This window comes from Carcharhinus amblyrhynchos, chromosome 3, assembly GCF_965287045.1.
Source record: "Carcharhinus amblyrhynchos chromosome 3, sCarAmb.v2.hapA, whole genome shotgun sequence".
Taxonomy (NCBI): Eukaryota; Metazoa; Chordata; class Chondrichthyes; order Carcharhiniformes; family Carcharhinidae; genus Carcharhinus; species Carcharhinus amblyrhynchos.
This window is the reverse complement of record NC_137326.1, coordinates 75,269,170-75,288,310: the sequence shown is the minus strand read 5'-3', so window position 1 is coordinate 75,288,310 and position 19,141 is coordinate 75,269,170. Positions and strand designations below refer to the sequence as shown.

Here is a 19,141-nt window from a genome sequence, read left to right as displayed (position 1 = left end):
TACAAAGTGTCCAGATAACTCACATCCTCCTTGATGTGTCACTATATCCATAGCTCAGCCAAAGCTCCTTAATCCACTGGCATATATTACAGATGTGCTTGCCCTGGATAACATCATGGTAAACACAGTGAGAAGTCTGACAACACCAGGTTTAAGTCCAACCGATTTATTTGATAGTAAACTCACAAGCTTTTGAGGTTAACCTCTTCGTCAGGTGAATGGAGAGTTCTGGCCTCAGACAGAGCACATTAAGCGCAGACAGTTTCTGTAAACTGTCTGTTTCTGTACACGGTTTCTGTAAACTGTCTGCTGGCATCTCCACATCATAACATCATGGTAGCCGTGATGTGGAGATGCCGGTGTTGGACTGGGGTAAGCATAGTAATGAATCTCACAACAGCAGGTTAAAATCCAACAGGTTTCTTTGGCAGCACTAGTTTTTGGAGTCTCAGGCTCCTTCAACAGGTGAGTGAGGACTTGTGTTTTCAAACAGGTCATATACAGACACAAACTCAATTTACAAGATAATGGTTGGAATGCGAGTCTTTACAGGTAATCAAGTCTTAAAGGTACAGACAATGTAAGTGGAGAGAGGGCAAAGCACAGGTTAAAGAGATGTGTATTGTCTCCAGCTAATCAGTTAGTGAGATTTTGCAAGCCCAGGCAAGTTATGAGGGTTACAGATAGTGTGACATGAACCCAAGATCCCAGTTGAGGCCGTCATCGTGTGTGCGGAACTTGGCTATCAGTTTCTGCTCTGCAACCCTGAGTTGTCATGTGTCATAAGAACATAAGAAATAGCAGCAGGAGTAGGCCATCTGGCCCTTCGAGCCTGCCCCGCCATTCAATAAGATCATGGCTGATCTGTCGTGGCTCAGTTCCACATTCCCGCCCTCTCCCCATAACCCTTAATCCCCTCGCTTATCAAAAATCCATCAACCCTCTTCTTAAAAATATTTAGCGAGGTAGCCTCCACCACTTCAACAGGCAGAGAATTCCAGAGATTCACCACCCTTTGAGTGAAGAAGTTCTTCCTCAACTCCGTTCTAAACCGCCCCCCCTTTATCTTGAGGCTGTGCCCCCTAGTCCTACTGTCCTTTCTGAGCGGGAAGAGTCTCTTCACCTCTATCCTATCCATCCCATTCATCATCTTATACGTCTCAATGAGATCTCCCCTCATTCTTCTAAACTCTTAACGAGTACAAGCCTAGTTTATTCAGCCTCTCCTCATAGCTCAACCCCCTCAACTCCAGCATCAGCCTAGTAAACCTCCTCTGCACTCCCTCCAAGGCCAAAATATCCTTGCGTAAGAAGGCTGCCTTGGAGAAGATCAGAGGCTGAATGCCCATGACTGCTGAAGTGTTCCCAGACTGGAAGGGAACACTCCTACCTGGTGATTGTTGAGCGGTGTTCATTCATTTGTTGTCGGAGCGTCAGCATAGTCTCCCCAATGTCCTTTCCTGCAGCGTATCAGACAACATTGACTGAGTCGCAAGAATATGTACCGTGTACCTGGTGGATGGTGTTCTCATGTGAGACGATGGCATCTATGTCGATGATCTGGCATGTCTTGTTGAGGTTGCTATGGCAGGGTTGTGTAGTGTCGTGGTCACTGTTCTCTTGAAGGCTGGGTAGTCTGCTGTGGACAGTGATCTGTTTGAGGTTGTGCGGTTGTTGAAGGCAAGAAGTGGGGAATGGGGATGATGTTGGCAAGGTGTCCATCTTCATTGATGACATGTTGAAGGCTCCAGAAAAGATGTCGTAGCTTCTCCATTCTGGGGAAGTACTGGACGACGAAGGGTACTCTGTCTGCCGTGTGTCATGTTTGTCTTCTGAGGAGGTCAGTGCAGTTTTTTGCTGTGGCATGTCGGAACTGTCGATCGATGGGTCAAGCGCCATATCCTGTTTTTGAGGGCATCTTTCAGTGTTTGTAGGTGTCTGTTGTGATCCTCCTCATCCGAACAGATCCTGTGTATACAGACGGCTTGTCTGTAGGGGATGGCTTCTTTAACATGTTTAGGGTGGAAGCTGGAGAAGTGGAGCATCATGGAGGTTATCTGTGGGCTTGCAGTACAATGAAGTCCTGAGGTGACCATCCTTGATGGAGATGCATGTGTCCAAGAATGCAACTGATTTGGAGAGTAGTCCATGGTAAGTCTGATGACGGGATGGAATTTTTGATGATATCAAATAGTTGTTTCAGTGATTGTTCACCGTGAGTCCAAAGGAAGAAAATGTCATTGATGCATTTAGTGTATAGCATCGGTTGAAGGTCCTGTGTGGTGAAGAGGTCTTGTTTGAACCTGTCCATAAAGATGTTGACATATTGAGGTGCCAATTTGGTCCCCATGGGTATTCCGTGTGTTTGGATGAAGAACTGGTTGTTGAAGATGAAGACGTTGTAATCCAGGATGAAGCAGATGGGTTGTAGAATTGCGTCTGGAGATTGGCGTTAAGTATTGAGGCAGTTGCAGCAATGCCATCATTGTGGGGGATGTTGATGTAGAGTGCCAAGACATCCATGACACTAAGATCACTATGAACTTCCTACAGAAACTCAGCACACATGGAGCAGTTGACCCAGGAGCACTCCTCGTCACAATGGATGTATGCAATGGATGCATTGCTGTACTGGTAACCACAAGCTCCCACATCACCTGTCTTGCCATACTTATGTGCTTTAATTATGTAATCAATTATTTATTTTCTTTCACGTATTTATTAATCTAGTCACAACTTCCTTTTACTATTTTAAACTTTAGGAATAGAAGACCTTGACCAATTATTGGATACTCACTAAACAGCTCACTCCGCCCTCTGTAATCGTGCAACAACCAATTCCTACAGGGTGAAAATGTTAGAAAAAGCAAAGGAATATCTCCCTCCCCTCCTCACCAAATTCCTTCAGCTCACCAACCCCTCACACTCTGATTAAGTATCACTCCAGTGCTGGTTTCAATGAAACTAGAGAGAATGCAATGTACTCATACAAAGAATATAGAAAGTTAGCATGCAGGTGCAACAAGCAACATGGAAATGACATGTTGGCCTTTATTACAAGGGGATTGGAATACAATAATAAGGAAGTCTTGTTCCAAATGAATAGGTTTTGGTGAGACCACATGAGAGAGCAATAGCCGGAATTTTACATCCCGCCTGCCAGGGGAATCGGAGCCTGGATCCTGGAAAAGTCTGTTGACCTCAGGTGGGATTTTCCGGTTTCAGGACGAGTAAGGCCAGAAAATCCTGCCCATTATGCTTTGGTCTTCATATTTAAGGTATATTTGCACTGAACGTGGTTTAGTGAAGGTTCACAAATTGGCTCAAGGTTGAAAGGGTTGTCCAATGAAGTAAGGCTGAGTAAATTGGGCCTATACTCTTTGAAGCTTAGAACAACGCAAACTGATCTCATTGAAACATTTAAAATTCTGAAGGGCATACATGAAAAGGTTGTTTCCCCGGGCTGGGGAATCTAGAACTTGGGAGCACTGTTTCAGGATAAAAGGCTGATAATTTAGGACTGGGATGAGGAGAATTTTTTCACTCAACGATGATATAACATTGTAAAACGGCAACAAAAATTGTTTAGCTTATCCACATAGCTTCCATGTTTTCATTCCCAAGGTTCTGAACTAAAATAACCTATGACTCCAATGCTTGGGTGTGCTAAAAACATTTCCGCAAAACTGGTGTTTCTAAACAATAAGTTTCCTTCTGAAGAGGTTAGAGTGTATTCACACTGGTGTGGGTGAAGCTAAACTGTTCCAAGCAGACTGAACTAGATTTTAAATTATCCCACAACCAGCCAAATATTTCCCTCAACTGTCTTATGTAAGACAGGGTGAGTAAAAGTGGTACCTCATGCAGTGTGTGGGACATGAGATGAGATTCCGTCCAATTTAATTGTCTTATGAAGCAGTTAAATTATATCAAACATTATCAGGCATGGTAGTACACTGGTTCTGTTCTAGACTAATAATCATCTGTAATAAAAAGCAAGTCTCAGTATTGGTCAAGCTACCAGATTGTCATAAAAACCCATTTGGTTTATTAATGTCTCTTAGGGAAGGAAATCTGCCATCCTTATCTGTTCTGGCTTACTCCAGGTCATAATGTGGAGATGCCAGCATTGGACTGGGGTAAACACAGTAAGAAATCTGACAACACCAGGTTAAGTCCAACCGATTTATTTGATAGTAAACTCACAAGCTATCAAATAAATCGGTTGGACTTAACCTGGTGTTGTCAGATTTCTTACTGTGTTTACTCCAGGTCCACAGCAAAATGCTGAGCTCTTAACTACTCTCTGAAATGGCCTAGTAAGATAATCAGTTGTACCAAATTGCAACGGAAAACTATAACAAAAGTAAAACCAGATGGGAATAGACCAAGGCATCAAGTTCATAAACAACAGAGTAACATCCTGCAAACTCACAAACATTTGGAGATTTGTGCCACAGACCAGTCAAGCTCCAGCTGGACAAAGCCACGCACAGAATCAAATCTTACATCCAATATTCCAGACTCCTCCAACACCATTCTTAGGTATGTCCTTCCTCACTGGTAGGACTAAGTGACCAAAGGTGGCAGCACAGTGTTGTATGGTCAGGACCAAGTGGCCCTGGGAATCCTTAACATTGACTCTGGATCCCATGAAGTCTCATGACATTGAGTCAAACATAGGCAATTAAATCTCCTGCTGATTACTACCCATCACCTTCCCTCAGCTCATGAAAGAGTACTCCTCCATGTTGAACACTACTGCCCAACACGAACAATAGCAGCGATGGTGACCGACTGATTGAATCCTGTTGGACAAATCTGCGGCAAGTGGCAAGAGATATATCCTACTTGTCACCCACCTCCCTGGTGTAGATACAGCGGGAATAGATATCATTGACTAGTAAAGTCCTGTCTTCACACTTGAGAGTAGGCTTTTGCTTGTTGTGTGGCATAACACTGTGCTTAATGGGATAGATTCAGAATAGATCTAGCAGCTCAAAATTGGGCATCCACGAGGCACTGTCAACCATCAGCACAATTTGTAACCTTATGGCCTGACATATCTGTCATTCTACCATTACCATTCAGCCATGGGAACAATGCTGATTCAATGAGGAATGCAGGAGAAAATGCCAGGAGCAGCACCAGGCATACATTAAAATGAGGTGTCAACCTGGTGAAGCTACAACATAGGACTACCTGCATGCTGAATAGTGGAAACAGCATGCTATAGAAGCAGTTAAGTGATCCCACAACCAACAAATCAGATCAAAATGTAACACAAAGAAAGATGGCTGGGGTTGTTAGAAACCAATCACCTCAGTCCCATTGCACATGGCCTGCTGTGATTCAACAGAGCAGCTCACTTCTCATTTCAAGGGTTCCCCACCCCCCCATCTGCTGGTTGAAAACAAGTTTAACATCCCTCACCTCAGACAGAATTTATTCCGCTATAGCGTCTGCACACGCTTGCGCACTTTGCTTGTACAGCAGCTTTGGGGTCACGGGTGATCAATCATCTCGGGTTTTTTGGGATTGTTCTATCATTCAGCCGTTCGTCCCATGTGCCCCATGTACTACAGGCTGGGATGCCATTTCTTCCCCCCTTTGTGATGTTTGTACTTTGCATGTGTTTGTACTTTTGCTGCAGCCTGAAAACATGCCAATCTGTCACTCTCATAGCTCTGGCAGCTAGAGTTGCCAACTGTGATTAAACAGGAGATCAAATAATAAAATCTAGAAGTTTCACATGACTTGCCCCCCCAATCTTGCCATTAGTTGGCCAACACATCTATCCTTGTGAAGCATTGTCTTCTTGTGCCAATTGGAAAGCAGACTCACTATGGAATTGGATGATGCCTGATTGTCAGCCAAATAGAGCTCTGACAAAGTGTCATCTAGACTCAAAATGTTGGCTCTATTCTCTCCCCACAGATGCTGTCAGACCTGCTGAGATTTTCTAGCATTTTCTGTTTTTGTGTCATAAATTTTTCGCTGTGAGTTTGTCTGATGTGGATGCTGATTTACTGCAGACTGATCCATGAGATGGTTTATCAAAGGTAAAGGAGATTATATATTTCCAAATCAGGTGGTGACATTTCCATATGTCTGCTGCCTTTCTCCTTCTAGATGGTAGTGGATTTGTAAGTTGCTGGCTAAGGAGCCTTGGTGAGTTGTGGCAGTGCATCTTGTAGACAGTACACACTGCTACTACTATTTGTTGATGGTGGAGGGATTGATGTTTGTGGAAAGGGTACCAACGGGTGGCACAGTAGCACAGTGATTAGCATTGCTGCTTCACAGCAATCGAACCTGGGTTTGATTCCCGGCTTAGGTCACTGTCTGCGTGGATTTCCTCCGGGTGCTCCAGTTTCCTCCCACAGTCCAAAGATGTGCGGGTTAGGTTGATTGGCCATGTTAAAATTGCCCCTTAGTATCCTGAGATGTGTAGGTTAGAGGGATTAGTGGGTAAAATATGTAGGGATATGGGGGTAGGGCCCTGGGTGGGATAGTGGTCGGTGCAGACGCGATGGGCCAAATGGCCTCTTTCTGCACTGTAGGGTTTCTATGGTTCTTTCTATGGTTTCTATGGTTCAATCAAGTGGGCTGCTTTGTGTTGGATGGTGTCAAGCTCCTTCAATTGTTGGAGCTGCACTCATCCAGGCCCTCTTTTAAGGTCAAATCAAATAAACAAACTCAAATTAAATTAGGACAAAGTAAAAGGGGCAGCTTCCCAAAAGGACGGGGAACAGCCTGAACAAAAACAAAGTGCAAAGGAAACTTAAGAAACATCAAATTAATATGTGATTATTCGGGTCAATAATGCACCCCATCCCCTGCGGTGCCCAATGAGTGTGAAACGCGTCAACTGCGCCCACGGATACCCCATGCTCCCTCTCCAGGTGACACCTGGCCGTGAACGTAGCCGCGGTAGAGGGGCAGACAGTCAGGATGGACAGCCCCTTCGACTGCCCGCTGCCTGGAAATGTAAATGGCGCGTTTCACCAGGCCCAGGAGCAGGTTCATGAGGAGGTTGCCATCCCGACCCTCCCCTGCACTCATCCAGGCAAGTAGGGAGCATTCTATTATACTCCTAATTTGTGTTTTGTAGATGTGGACAGGCTTTTAGGAGTCGGGGGTGAGTTACTCCCCACAGGATTCTTAGCCTCTGCCCTGTTCTTGTAGTAAGTCCTCTTTTAAGGTCAAATCAAATAGACAAACTCAAACTAAATTAGGACAAAGTAAAAGGGGCAGATTCCCAAAAGGAAGGGGAACAGCCTGAACAAAAACAAAAGGAAACTTAATACACATCAAATCAAAATGTGATTGTTGGGGTCTATAACGCACCTCAGCCCCTGCAGCGCCCAGCCGGCACAAAAGGCGTCGACTGTGCCCACGGACACCGCATGCTCCCTCTCCAAGGACACCTGGCCGCGAACGTAGCAGTGGTAGAGGGGCAGACAGTCAGGATGGACGACCCCGTCGATCACCCGCTGCCTGGACCGATTGATGGCGCGTTTTGCCCGGCCCAGGAGCAGGTTCACGAGGAGGTTGCCATCCCGACCCTTCCCTGCACTCATCCAGGCAAGTAGGGAGCATTCCATTATACTCCTGATTTGTGTTTTGTAGATGTGGACAGGCTTTTAGGAGTCAGCGGTGAGTTACTCCCCACAGGATTCTTAACCTCTGCCCTGCTCTTGTAGCAAGTATTTATGTGGCTAGTCCAGTTCAGTTTCTGGTCAATGGTGACCTCCGAGATATTGATAATGGGGGATTCTACAAAGATAATGCCACTGAATGTAAAGGGGCAATGTTGGAGTCTGCGTTGACATTTCAGACTCCAGGCTCCATAAGAGGATGCATTTGGTAAAGCCCCATTGGGAGAGAGAAAAACAAATGATGAAGATAACAGTAAATGTTGGAAATCCTCAGTATTTGCGGAAAGAGAAACAGAATTAACATTTCGGGGTGAACAACCAAACAGCTCCCGTTGGGCACCGCAGGGGCTGAGGTGCCTTACAGACCCCGATAATCACATTTTGATTTGACGTGTCTTAAGTTTCCTTTGTACCTTTTGTTTCTGTTCGGGCCGTTCCCCCCTCCTCTTGGGGAGCTGCCCCCTTTGTCTTTGTTCGAACGTAATTTAAGTTAGTTTACTTAGTTTGACCGACCCAAAAGACCGACCACCACCAAACAGCTCCGCCTCAGCCCTCCAACCACCGCGCGCCAATTCACTCAATGAAATTAAAAAAGGACCACAGGCGCCAGGAGTGACCCGCCCCTTCGTCACCTGTTACCATGACAACCCCGGTCAGAGTTCACCCGCGGTCAACTCCGGCCAATGGGAGCCACCGATGGGCCAGCCAACTCGTAGCCAATAGAAGCAGGCGTTGCTGGTCGCAGCTCCGCCCTTATTCTGGGACTCCGCCAATTAGCGCCTCGGTTGTTTGGATCGTCGTCGATGGGCTCGCGGAGCCTAGGGAAGCGAAAGGAAGGGAGAGCAGAGCAGAGGCCAGTACAACTACTGGGCTGTCCCGCCCGCTTCACCGGGAATCCACTGAGGCGAGGGTCCTGTCCCGGGCAGAACAGAAGCCAGGATAGCAACCCACCCGTCCCGCCCGGGAATCAGCTGAGGTGAGGATCTGCTCGACGCATCCGCTCCGGTGCAGAGAGAGGGAGAGACGCAGCGAGGCCCCGGGTGCTGTTAATGTGAGAGGAGAGAGGCGTACTGAGGCCCCGGTGAGCGGGAGAGATAACAGCCCAGGGCAGTGATGGAGGAGAGGCAGCCATCACTGCTCCACCACTGGTGGCTGTGCCTTCACTCGCCTAGGCCCCAAGCTCTGCAATACCCTAACCCTAAACCAACCCCCCCCTCCTTTAAAATAGCCCTCTGACCATGCTTTTGGTCAACTGCCCCAGTACCACACCACACCACCTATGGCTCGGTGTCAAACTTTCTCTTAAAACACCCGTGTAGATAAAAAGTACTTTCTAAATATATGTAAGTTGCTGTGGTGAGACACTGGGCGACCCCAGGTAGTGAGAGGAGGGGAGTTGGGTGGTGACCTTGGTTGGTGAGGGGAGGTGGAAAGTGAGAGGATGGAATCCATGGGAGGGAAACGAAAGTGTCCTTGAGTGGCATGAAGAGGAGAGATGGGAAACCATCCTTAATCTCTGTACATGAGGTGAATTTGTAGTGAAAAGCTTGTGCTAGCCCTTTGAAAGAGTTTACCAAATTGGTCCACACCTCAACTTTTTCCCTCTTGCAAACATATGAATTAGGAGTTGGCTGTTCATACACTCCATATCAGTCAGGCAGCACACTGATTAACACTGCTGCCTCAATGCGCCGGGGACCTGGGTTTGATTCCTGGCTTGGATCACTGTCTGTGTGGAGTCTATATGTTCTCCTCGACTCTGTGTGGATTTCCTCTAGGTGCTCTGGTTTCCACCCACAGTCTGAAAGATATGCTGATTAGGTGCATTGGCCAAGCTAAATTTTCCTTCAGTGCACCTGAACAAGTGCTGGAGTGTGGTGACTAGGGGATTTTCACAGTTACAACATTGCAGTGTTAATGTAAGCTTACATGTGACTAACAAACTTTACTTTTACTTTATTAAGTACATGTCAATAGCCTCTTAAATCTGATTTTGTCATCCCAATAGGTGGAATGTCCGAATCTTAACCTTGTGTTCCACTTTAGGTTTCTTTTTGCCAACTATTTTAAGTTAGTGACTAACTTTTCAGAGGAAACAACTTCTTCCAGTCTACTTCACTGAAATCCCTTTCAATTTTGAACATCCCTATTAATTCTCTTAACCTTGCCTTTTCTAAGGAGAACAGTACCAGCTTCACAATCTTTGATAATTGAAGTTGATTATCCTGGTATACCTTAGCTGCTCCCTTATGAAGGCCTTGACATCCTTGAAGCTTCATGTCTGGAACTGAACACTACTCCAACTGAGGCCTAAATGTTTGGTGTGGCCTTAATTTTATCAGATAAGGATGAAGCATTTTAATTCAGCAGAAAAATGCAAAACTGTGATTGTTCTTCTTGGAGTGCAGGTGGTTTGAGATCTATTGATAGGCTAGATGGAGAAAATATTTCCACTAGCAGAAGAATTGGTAACTAGATGACACCAATTTGAAGTTATTGGCAAATGAGCCAAGGGGGAAAGAAAAGATGTCTTTTATACAGTGTAGACTTTGGTTTTGTTTGGGCCATCCCCCCTTCCTTTTGGGGGGGGCTACCCCCTTTTAATTTGTCCCTAAGTTAATTTGTTTACTTTGGGATGCAAAAGAGCAGCTCTTGTGATGTGGAATGTGCTCCAGGGGACGGTGCTGGGACCACAACTTCTCACAATATACACTAATGATTTGGAAGAAGGAATTGAAGACACTGTTGCTAAGTTTGCAAAATATGCAAAGATATATGTTATAGGGGGACAGACAGGATTGAGGAAGTGGGGGGCTGCAGAAGGACCTAGATGGGTTAAGCGAGTGGGCAAAGAAGTAGCAGATGGAATACAATGTGGAACAGTGCAAGGTTATGCACTTCGGAAGGAGAAATGGCGGCATTGACTATTTTCTAAATGGGGAAATGCTTAGGAAATCAGAAACAAAGGGACTTGGGAGTCCTTGTTTAAGATTCTCTTAAGGTTAACTTGCAGGTTCAGTCAAAAGTTAGGAAGCAAATGCAGTGTTAGCATTCATGTTGGGTGGGCTTCAATACAAGTGCAGGGATGTACTTCTGAGGCTGTATAAGGCTCTGGTCAGAGTATTATGAGCAGTTTTGGGCCATGTATCAAAATGGCCTTGGAAAGGGTCCAGAGGAGGTCCGCAAGAATGATCCTTGGAATGAAGAACTTGTCGTACGAGGAACATGTGAGGACTCTGGGTCTGAACTCGTTGGAGTTTAGAAGGATGAGGGGGGAATCTTATTGAAACTTGCAGGATACTGCGAGGCTTAGGTAGAGTGGACGTGGAGAGGATGTGTCCTGGTAGGATAAATTAGAACTAGAGGGCACAACATTGGGCTAAAGGGATGATCATTTAAAACAAGTGAGGAAGAATTTCTTCAGCCAGAGTGGTGAATCTGTGGAACTCTTTGCCACAAAAGGCCGTGGAGGCCAGTTCATTTTATCTTTAAGATCGAGATTCTTGATTGATTAAAGGATTTTGGGGAAAAGACAAGAATGGGAATGAGAAAAATATCAGCCATGATTGAATGGCGGAGCACACTCTGGGCCAGTGGCCTAATTCTGCTCCTTTGTCTTGTGTGACCAAATAATTTTCAAAAAGGAATTTGAAAAATATAATTTTTGTGTTAAAAGAAAAGAGTGGGGGGGAATTTATTGGATTGTTCTCAAGGATCCTGCACAGGCGTTATGTTTGGTTTGATGAATTGGTGCCTGAGACCTTGGAGTTCAGTGCTGGCCACAAAAGCAGGCTTGTGGACGAGACAGCACCGTGATAAAATCTGAGATTTTAATCCATGAAGCTGAGCTGAACATTGCAATTTTACCCTTGGCTATTTTCCTTACAGATGGAAAATATCTTGAAAGCTGTGCAGCAAGTCTGTGCCTTACATTGAGTGAAGAGCCTCTGGAAAGAGGGAGACTGCAACGTACAATGGCAGTTCTTTCTGACCAGTGAGGAGCACGGAATAGTGTCTAGCAGACTCGGCCAATAAGGATATGATTTAGAATAAGTTTTGTTCAAACTAGCCATGTCTAAATTTACTCTATAGAATCGTAGAATGTTGCAGCACAGACTGTCAATTGGGCATAGTGCCTCTGCCAGCTCTTCAACAGAAAACAGGCATATTTATTTATTCTAATAAAACTATATTTTCTCATAAAACTGGGGTGACTCTACAAGTCACACGACAAGCTTGCAGCAATTTGCAGTATATTTGGTTTTATAATTTTACAAATGTGCCTTTTGGTGATCCTGTAAGTATCTACGGCTTTAATAACTTAAAGACCAATAGGAAAAAAGTTTGCTTTTCTCCTATCTCACTGTTTTTTCTGTAACTATCTCCTTACTGTTTTATTCCAGAATCCAATGAGCACCCAACAGTTTCCAAGGCCTGGTGTGCCTGCGTCAGGCCTGGGAGCAGGCCCACCTTCCATCACCAGCATGCAGAACAGCAGTGGTTCAGGGGCACCAGGCAATAATACTGTAACAGGTAAATGGAAGCCATCCTCCTTCAGTCTCTGTGTAAATCATTGAATTGTACAGTGAATGACTTGAAGCCAGAATTAGCATGACACTCTCATGTTACTTAAACATTTTAAAATGCTTACCTACAATGAAATCCTTTGAAGTGAGTTTGTTTATTATTCATTTATGGGATGTGGGTTTTGCTATCAAGACTACCATTTATTGCCCATCCTTAGCTGCCCTTGAGAAAGTGGTGATTTGCTGCCTTGAACTGCTACAGTCTCTGGTGTAGATATACCCACAATGCTGTTGGGGAGGGAATTTCAGGATTATGACCCAGGTCAAATAAATATGGAGAGTTGTGGGAAATCCCAGACCCTTGGTGGCCAGCTGTTGCAGGTTGCTAATCCTGCATCCACCTACATCTCTGCCACTCCTAGTACTTCAGATGTATTCACATAGATTCATAGTTATGTCACAGGGCATCTGATCATAGTATGATTGCTTACTTCTAACTGCCAGGGTAATATCAATATGGCTTTATTTCACGTTACCCCATTTAATGTTTCTTTGACCCCCCACTCACAGCTTGGGAACCACTGATCTAAAACCTGGAGACTGGCTGATGAAGTTATATTATCATTTAGCAATCCACCTCGAGCCATAATCTGGAGAGAGTGAGTTCAAATCCTGCAATGGTAGTTTGAGAATTTGAATTCTGTCTAAAACAAAATCTGGAAATAAAAAGTTGGTATCAGTCAGTGACCATGAAGCCAGTGACACTGTCAGCTGTTTTGCTTATATCCTATAGAGAGGGAATCCTACCATCTTTGACTAGTTGGGTCTATATGGTTGATTTTTAACTGCTGTATGAAGTGGCTTGGCAAGTTACCAAATTCTTTAAAAGACAAAATGCCATACTACCTCAGGAAATTCAAATGGGTAATAAACAGTCTTGCAAACAATCCCCACATTCCAAGAGCAAATTGTCAAAAAATGGTGCAGGTAGTAATTTCTTAAAAGGGTTGGAGTCAGTAAAGTTGGCCTTTTGATAGTTTACTCTATGGGTTAACCATTATTTTCTGTTTACTTCCAGCTGGCAGTGAAGAGATAAATCGGGATGTGGAACACTTGCCTCGTGATCATCCTAACCCTATATCTTCATTGCCATTCCGAGATGAGAAACAGGAGACTGTGGTGGTTAGGCCTTACCCACAGGTGCAGACTCATGCACAGTCATTACCAGCAGCCCAGCACCATATGCAGCAACCTGGTGTGCCTGTCACTCTGGGTGCTCCTCCCACACACCTAACACAAACTACTCAGCTTTCCTTTCCAGAAGGACTAATGAAGGTATGTAGTTGTTTAACAGTCGTTAACAGAACCCTCTAGATTTGGATTTGAGAGGGGATAACCATGCTGTTGTTTTACTGTCAATGTTCCATGTTTGTTTTGAATCAGCAGTAGACCATTTTGGGATGTGTCAGCTCTCTGGTGTGGCCAGCACTCTGCAACTGGCTATTGTTTCTCTGTACTTTTTGCTTGGGGCTTAAAAGGGTTAACGATGCTAGGCAATTTGGATAAACTTGGCTTGTATTTGAGATGGCGTCACTTCAAAATTAGGACTAAGCCATTAAGTGAAATCAGGAAACAATCTCTGAGGGTAGCGGTAATCTGTCACACTTGGGGCAAAACTGCAGATACTGAGGGACAATTGGGATCTTCCAGACAAAAATAAATAAATTTTTTGGTAGTTGAAGGACGGGGAACAAAAGCAGGTAAATGGGATGAGGTACAGATCAGCCCCGAACTAAGTGGTGGAAGTCTTGGAGTGCTAAGTGGCAGCTTCTGTTCCTAATGTCCTTACGGACCTGCTATAGCTTGGCATTGCTTCAAAGTCAACACACTAGGTACTAGGTCATCTTCAAATTCTAGCACCACTGAATTCTGCACTGTAATGTAATTGTGAAGCCTCTTAAAGTTGTGTATCTTGCAAAAGTTGGTGTGCTGGATGTTCTTTACAATCCTATGATTTCAAAAATGGATATGAAGCTGTGCTTATTATCTTGAATAAAGTCAAAATACTTCCTTCCAAACAGTGCCAAATTGGCTCAATTATTTCAAAATGACTCGTGCATCTTCTGGGACGATGCTCATGGTGATTTAAAGAATATAACTCAGTTTGAAGCATATTTTCCTCAAAGATTGATTCCAAAAAGAAGCATTCTTTTTTAATTGTTGTAAAAGGCTGACTATTTTTATTATGCTCCCCTTTTAAAGGGATACTTTTAAATTATTACATGCAGTAAATGACTTAATGTATTAGTTTTCAAGCACCCTATCTGAATAAAATGCAGGTTCCAATAGGGCATGATCCTGGTTGAAATTTGTTAACTGGGTTAAATACTCCTGTCCTTTAGTAAGACATAGGAACATGGGAGCAGGAGTAGCTATTCTGTCCACTAGGTCTTCTCTGCCATTCAATACAATCATGGTGGATCATCCACTTCAGTGCCTTTTTCCTACACTCCCCCACATTGGGGGGGTAGAGGGGGAGCCACTGCTGAGCTCTGATTCTTCCAAGTCAGTTCCTACTTGATAACATCAGTATTTAGAGTCATGATTATTATTTACAGCACAGAAGCAGGCCATTCAACCCTTCAAATCCACAAGGCTGTCTGTGAAGTAACCCAAATCCATCCCACTCCCCTGCTAGATCTCCATAGCCGTGCAGGTTTATTTCCTTCGTGTCTATCCAAGCTCCCTTTAAAATCATTGATCATCTCTGCTTTCACCTCATGAGCAACAAATTCCAGGTCATTACCATTTGTTGTTCTTTGTTAGAATCCTCTACATCTTTGCCCAAATCCTTAAATCTGTATCCACTTAGTCTTTGTACTATCAGCTAATGGGAACAGCCTTTCTTTGTCTGTCTTATCCAAATCTGTCATAATCTTGCACATCTCGATCAAATCTCCCCCTCAATCTCCTTTGCTGCAAGGAGAACAATCTCTGCTTCTCCTACCTAATCTTGTAACTAAAATCTTCCATCCATTGAACTGTTCTGACAAATCCCAGCTGCACCCTTCCTGCAGTGTAGTGATCTGAACTTGGGTGCAATACTCTACTTGGGTCTAACCAGAGCTTTATAAAGGTTCAACGTAACTTCCCTATTTTTGTACTCAATGTCTCTATTTGTGAGTGTATCATAAAATGCTTTGCTAACCAAAGATCTATGCATGTGCACCTCCATGTCTGCTCCTGTGCACTGTCTCGAACTGTCATAAGACCCATCTTGCCTCACCCTGTCCATTCTGCCAAAGTGCATCCTCTAATATTTTTTCTTTCATTTTGAGGGACGTGTGTGTTTCTGGTTAAATCAGCATTCGTTGCCCATTCTTAATTGCCCTGAAATAAGATGGTGGTGAGCTGCCTTCAACCACAAGTCTGTGTGGTGTAGGCACATCCACAGTGTCATTAGGGAGGGAATTGGGATTTTCACCCAGTAATAGGGAAGGAACGATGATATATTTCCTAGTCAGAATTGAGAGTGACTTGGAAGGGAGCTTCCAGGTGGTGATGGAGGAATGAATGGAATCCTTGATTCATTACTGAATTTTTATGAAGATGTGACTAGTGCCGTAGACAGGGGAACCGGTAGATGTAGTGTTTTTAGATTTCCAGAAGGCAATCGATAAGGTACCTCAGAAGGGTAGGGTAAACGGAGTTGGGGGTAAAATGTTAGTGTGGATTGAGGATTGGCTATCTAACAGGAAGCAGAGAGTTGGAATAAATGGGTGCTTTTCTGGTTGGCAGTAGGTGACTAGTGACATGCTGCAGGGATCACTGCTGGGGCCTCAACTGTTTACCATATATATAGACAATCTGGAGGAGGGGGCTGTGTAGGGTGACAAAATTTGCTGATGACACGAACATGAGTGGAAAAGCGAATTGCGTGGAGAACACAGAAAGTCTGCAGACAGATCTGGATAGGCTGAGTGAGTGGGCAAGGACCTGGCAGATGGAGTATAACGTTAGCAAATGCGAGGTTATCCACTTTGGAAGAAATAATAATAGGATGGAATATTATTTAAAGGGTGAAAAGCTGCAGCATGCTACTGTGCAGAGGGACCTGGGCATCCTTGCGCACGAATCGCAAAAACTCAGTCAGCAGGTCATCAAGAAGGCGAATGGAATGTTGGCCTTTATCACGTGGGGATAGAATATAAAAGTAGGGAGGTCTTGCTGTAACTGTACAAGGAACTGGTGAGGCTGCAACTGGAGTACTGTGTGCAGTTTAGGTCCCCTTATTTGCGAAAAGATGTATTGGCCTTGGAGGGCATACGGAGAAGGTTCACCAGGCTGATACTGGAGATGAGACGGTTAGCTTACGAGGAGAGATTAAGTAGACTGGGCCTGTACTCATTGGAGTTTAGGCCGAGGGGGGGGATCTTATAGAGACTTACAAGATAATAAAGGGGCTAGATAGGGTAGAGGTAGAGAGATCCTTTCCACTTAGCAAGGAAACCAGAACTAGAGGGCACAGCTTCAAAATAAGCGGCGGGGGGGGTGCAATTTAGAACAGAGTTGAGGAGGAACTTCTGAGTGGTGAATGTCTGGAATTCTCTGCCCATTGAAGTGGTGGATGCTACCTTGTTGAATATGTTAAGTCACAGGCAGATAGATTTCTGATTGATAAAGGAAATTAAGGGTTATGGGGAGCAGACAAGATAATGGAACTGATCCACTTCAGATCAGCCATGATCTTATTGAATGGCGGGGCAGGCTCGAAGGGCTAGATGGCCTACTCCTGCTCCTATTTCTTATGTTCTTAATCCCTTCCACAAATAATCAAATGGGTTGCTTTTCTGGATGGTGTCAAGCTTTCTGAGTATTGTTGGAACTGCACTCATCTAGGCAATGGGAGCGTAGTCCATCATGCTCTAACGTATGCCTTGCAGATTGTGGACAGGTTTTGGGGAGTTGGGAGATGAGTTTCTTGCTGCAGGATTTCTAGCCGCTGACATACACTTGCATATGTGTACGGCTAGTCCAGTTCGTTTCTGTTCAATGGTAACCCCCAGAATGTTGATTCTGTGGGAGATTGAGATGGTAATGCTGTTGAATGTCAATGGATAATGACTAGATTATCACTTTCTGGAGATGGTATTGTTGGGCACTTTAGTGCAAATGCTACTTGCCACTTGTCAGCCCAAGCCTGGATATTGCCAGGTCATACTGAAGCAGCCTATGTCCAAATGCAGCATCTGAGGAATTATGAACGATGCTATGCATTGTGCAGTCATCTGCAAGCATCCCCATTTCTGACCTAATGATAGAATTGTCATTAATGAAGCAGCTGAAAATGGTTGAGTCCAGGACATTATCCTGAGGAATTCCTGCAGTGATGTTGTGGAACTGAGATGATTGACCTCCAACCACCACTTCCTTTGTACCAGGTATGACTCCAACTAGCAGAGTTTTCCACCAATTTGCATTGACTCTGGTTTTGCTAGCACTCCTTGATGCCAAACTTGATCAAATGCTGCCTTGATATCAAGGATAGTCTCTCACCATATCTCTGGCATTCAGCTCTTTAGTCCACGTTTGAACCAGGGCTATAATGAGATCAGGAACTAAGCAGCCCTGGTAGAACCCAAACTGAGGGTCAGTGAGCAGATTATTGCTAAATGTTGATGACCCCTTTCATAACTTTACTGATGACTGAGAATAGATTGATGGGATGGTAATTGGCCAGGCTGGATTTGTTCTGCTTTTTGTGTATAGGACATAGCTGGGCAATTTTCCCCATTGCTGGGTTGATGCCAGTGTGTTAATTGTATTGGAACAGCTTAGCTAGGGGCATGGCCAGTTCTAGAGCAGAAATATCAGTACTATTGCTTCAGTTTTGTACTGATGTGCTGGACTGTTCCATTTTGAGAGTGGGGATATTTGTGGAGTTTCCTCCAGCGAGTTGCTTAATTGTTCACCACCTTTCATGATTGGATGTGGCTGGAATACAGAGCTTAAATCTGATCCGTTGATTATGGAATTTCTTGGCTGTCTATTGCTGTTTGGCACGCAATTATTCCTGTTGTAGTTTCACTTGGTTGACACCTTATTTTTAGATATGCCTGGTGTTGTTCCTGGCGTACCCTCCTGCAGTCTTTTCTGTATTAAATAATATCTGCATCTGCTATTTGCTAGTTCATTCTGTTAGCTTGTCAATGCCATTTAACAAGTGATTTGTATCATTCTTTCTGTTGCGATTGAAATATTTTGAAGAGCCACATAATTACTGTTAACACAGCTGTGATGCTTGCAGCTGTTCTGAGACACCTGTGGTAAGATCTGTACTCACAGATACACATTGTGATAATTCCAAACAAGTAGAAATCTTACTGGCTTCTCCAAACCCCAGTATTGCTATCTTTGTTCTGCACAAAGTCAGATTGTGGTTTTGATTTCCCAGACAACGCTGAAGACGCCCTTGCCCAGTCGACCCATTGCTCCGGCTCCGTCATCTGGCCTAGGACATTTGACTGTTCCCCCGAAGGTTTCAGGACATGTGACTGTTAGCATGGACACTGGTGTGCCACAGGCCTCTGCAATTCCTGTGGCTACAATCAGCGGGCAGCAGGTAAGAGCACAAGTTTCACAGAGCATCATTTCACGGATATGTCCAGCACACCCTAAACTGGAACAAACCATTCTATTGAGCACCTGTCATTTCAGTTACTGTATCTTGATTCTGAATTATATCATTCCCAGGGGCATCCAAACATCCCTCATTTGATGGGCACCAACGTGCAAATGTCAATCATACGAAACTCTGTTCCAGCTTCACTCCATATTGGACCATCCACAGCACAAACCCAGATGTTCTCGTCCCATGTGCCTAGAGGTATTGTAGATCTTGTGTCTGTGTGTGCCAGCGTGCTTGTCTCGCGGTCTGTTGGTGGGTGTCATTGT

General features: G+C 44.4%; 1 protein-coding gene across 2 annotated transcripts in view; it reads left to right on the top strand.

Annotated features, from left to right (window-relative positions):
- Positions 1-8,460: 8,460 nt before the first annotated feature.
- The window catches only part of LOC145340858 (histone deacetylase complex subunit SAP130-like), a 42,523-nt gene continuing 31,842 nt past the window's right edge, over positions 8,461-19,141 (top strand). For both annotated transcript variants that reach the window (XM_080185324.1, XM_080185323.1), the window contains exons 1-5: positions 8,461-8,637; positions 12,065-12,194; positions 13,266-13,522; positions 18,642-18,809; positions 18,941-19,073. In XM_080185324.1, coding sequence (XP_080041450.1) covers positions 12,071-12,194; positions 13,266-13,522; positions 18,642-18,809; positions 18,941-19,073 — 682 coding nt within the window. In that variant the 5' untranslated portion in view covers positions 8,461-8,637; positions 12,065-12,070. The remainder of the gene's footprint in view (positions 8,638-12,064; positions 12,195-13,265; positions 13,523-18,641; positions 18,810-18,940; positions 19,074-19,141) is intronic.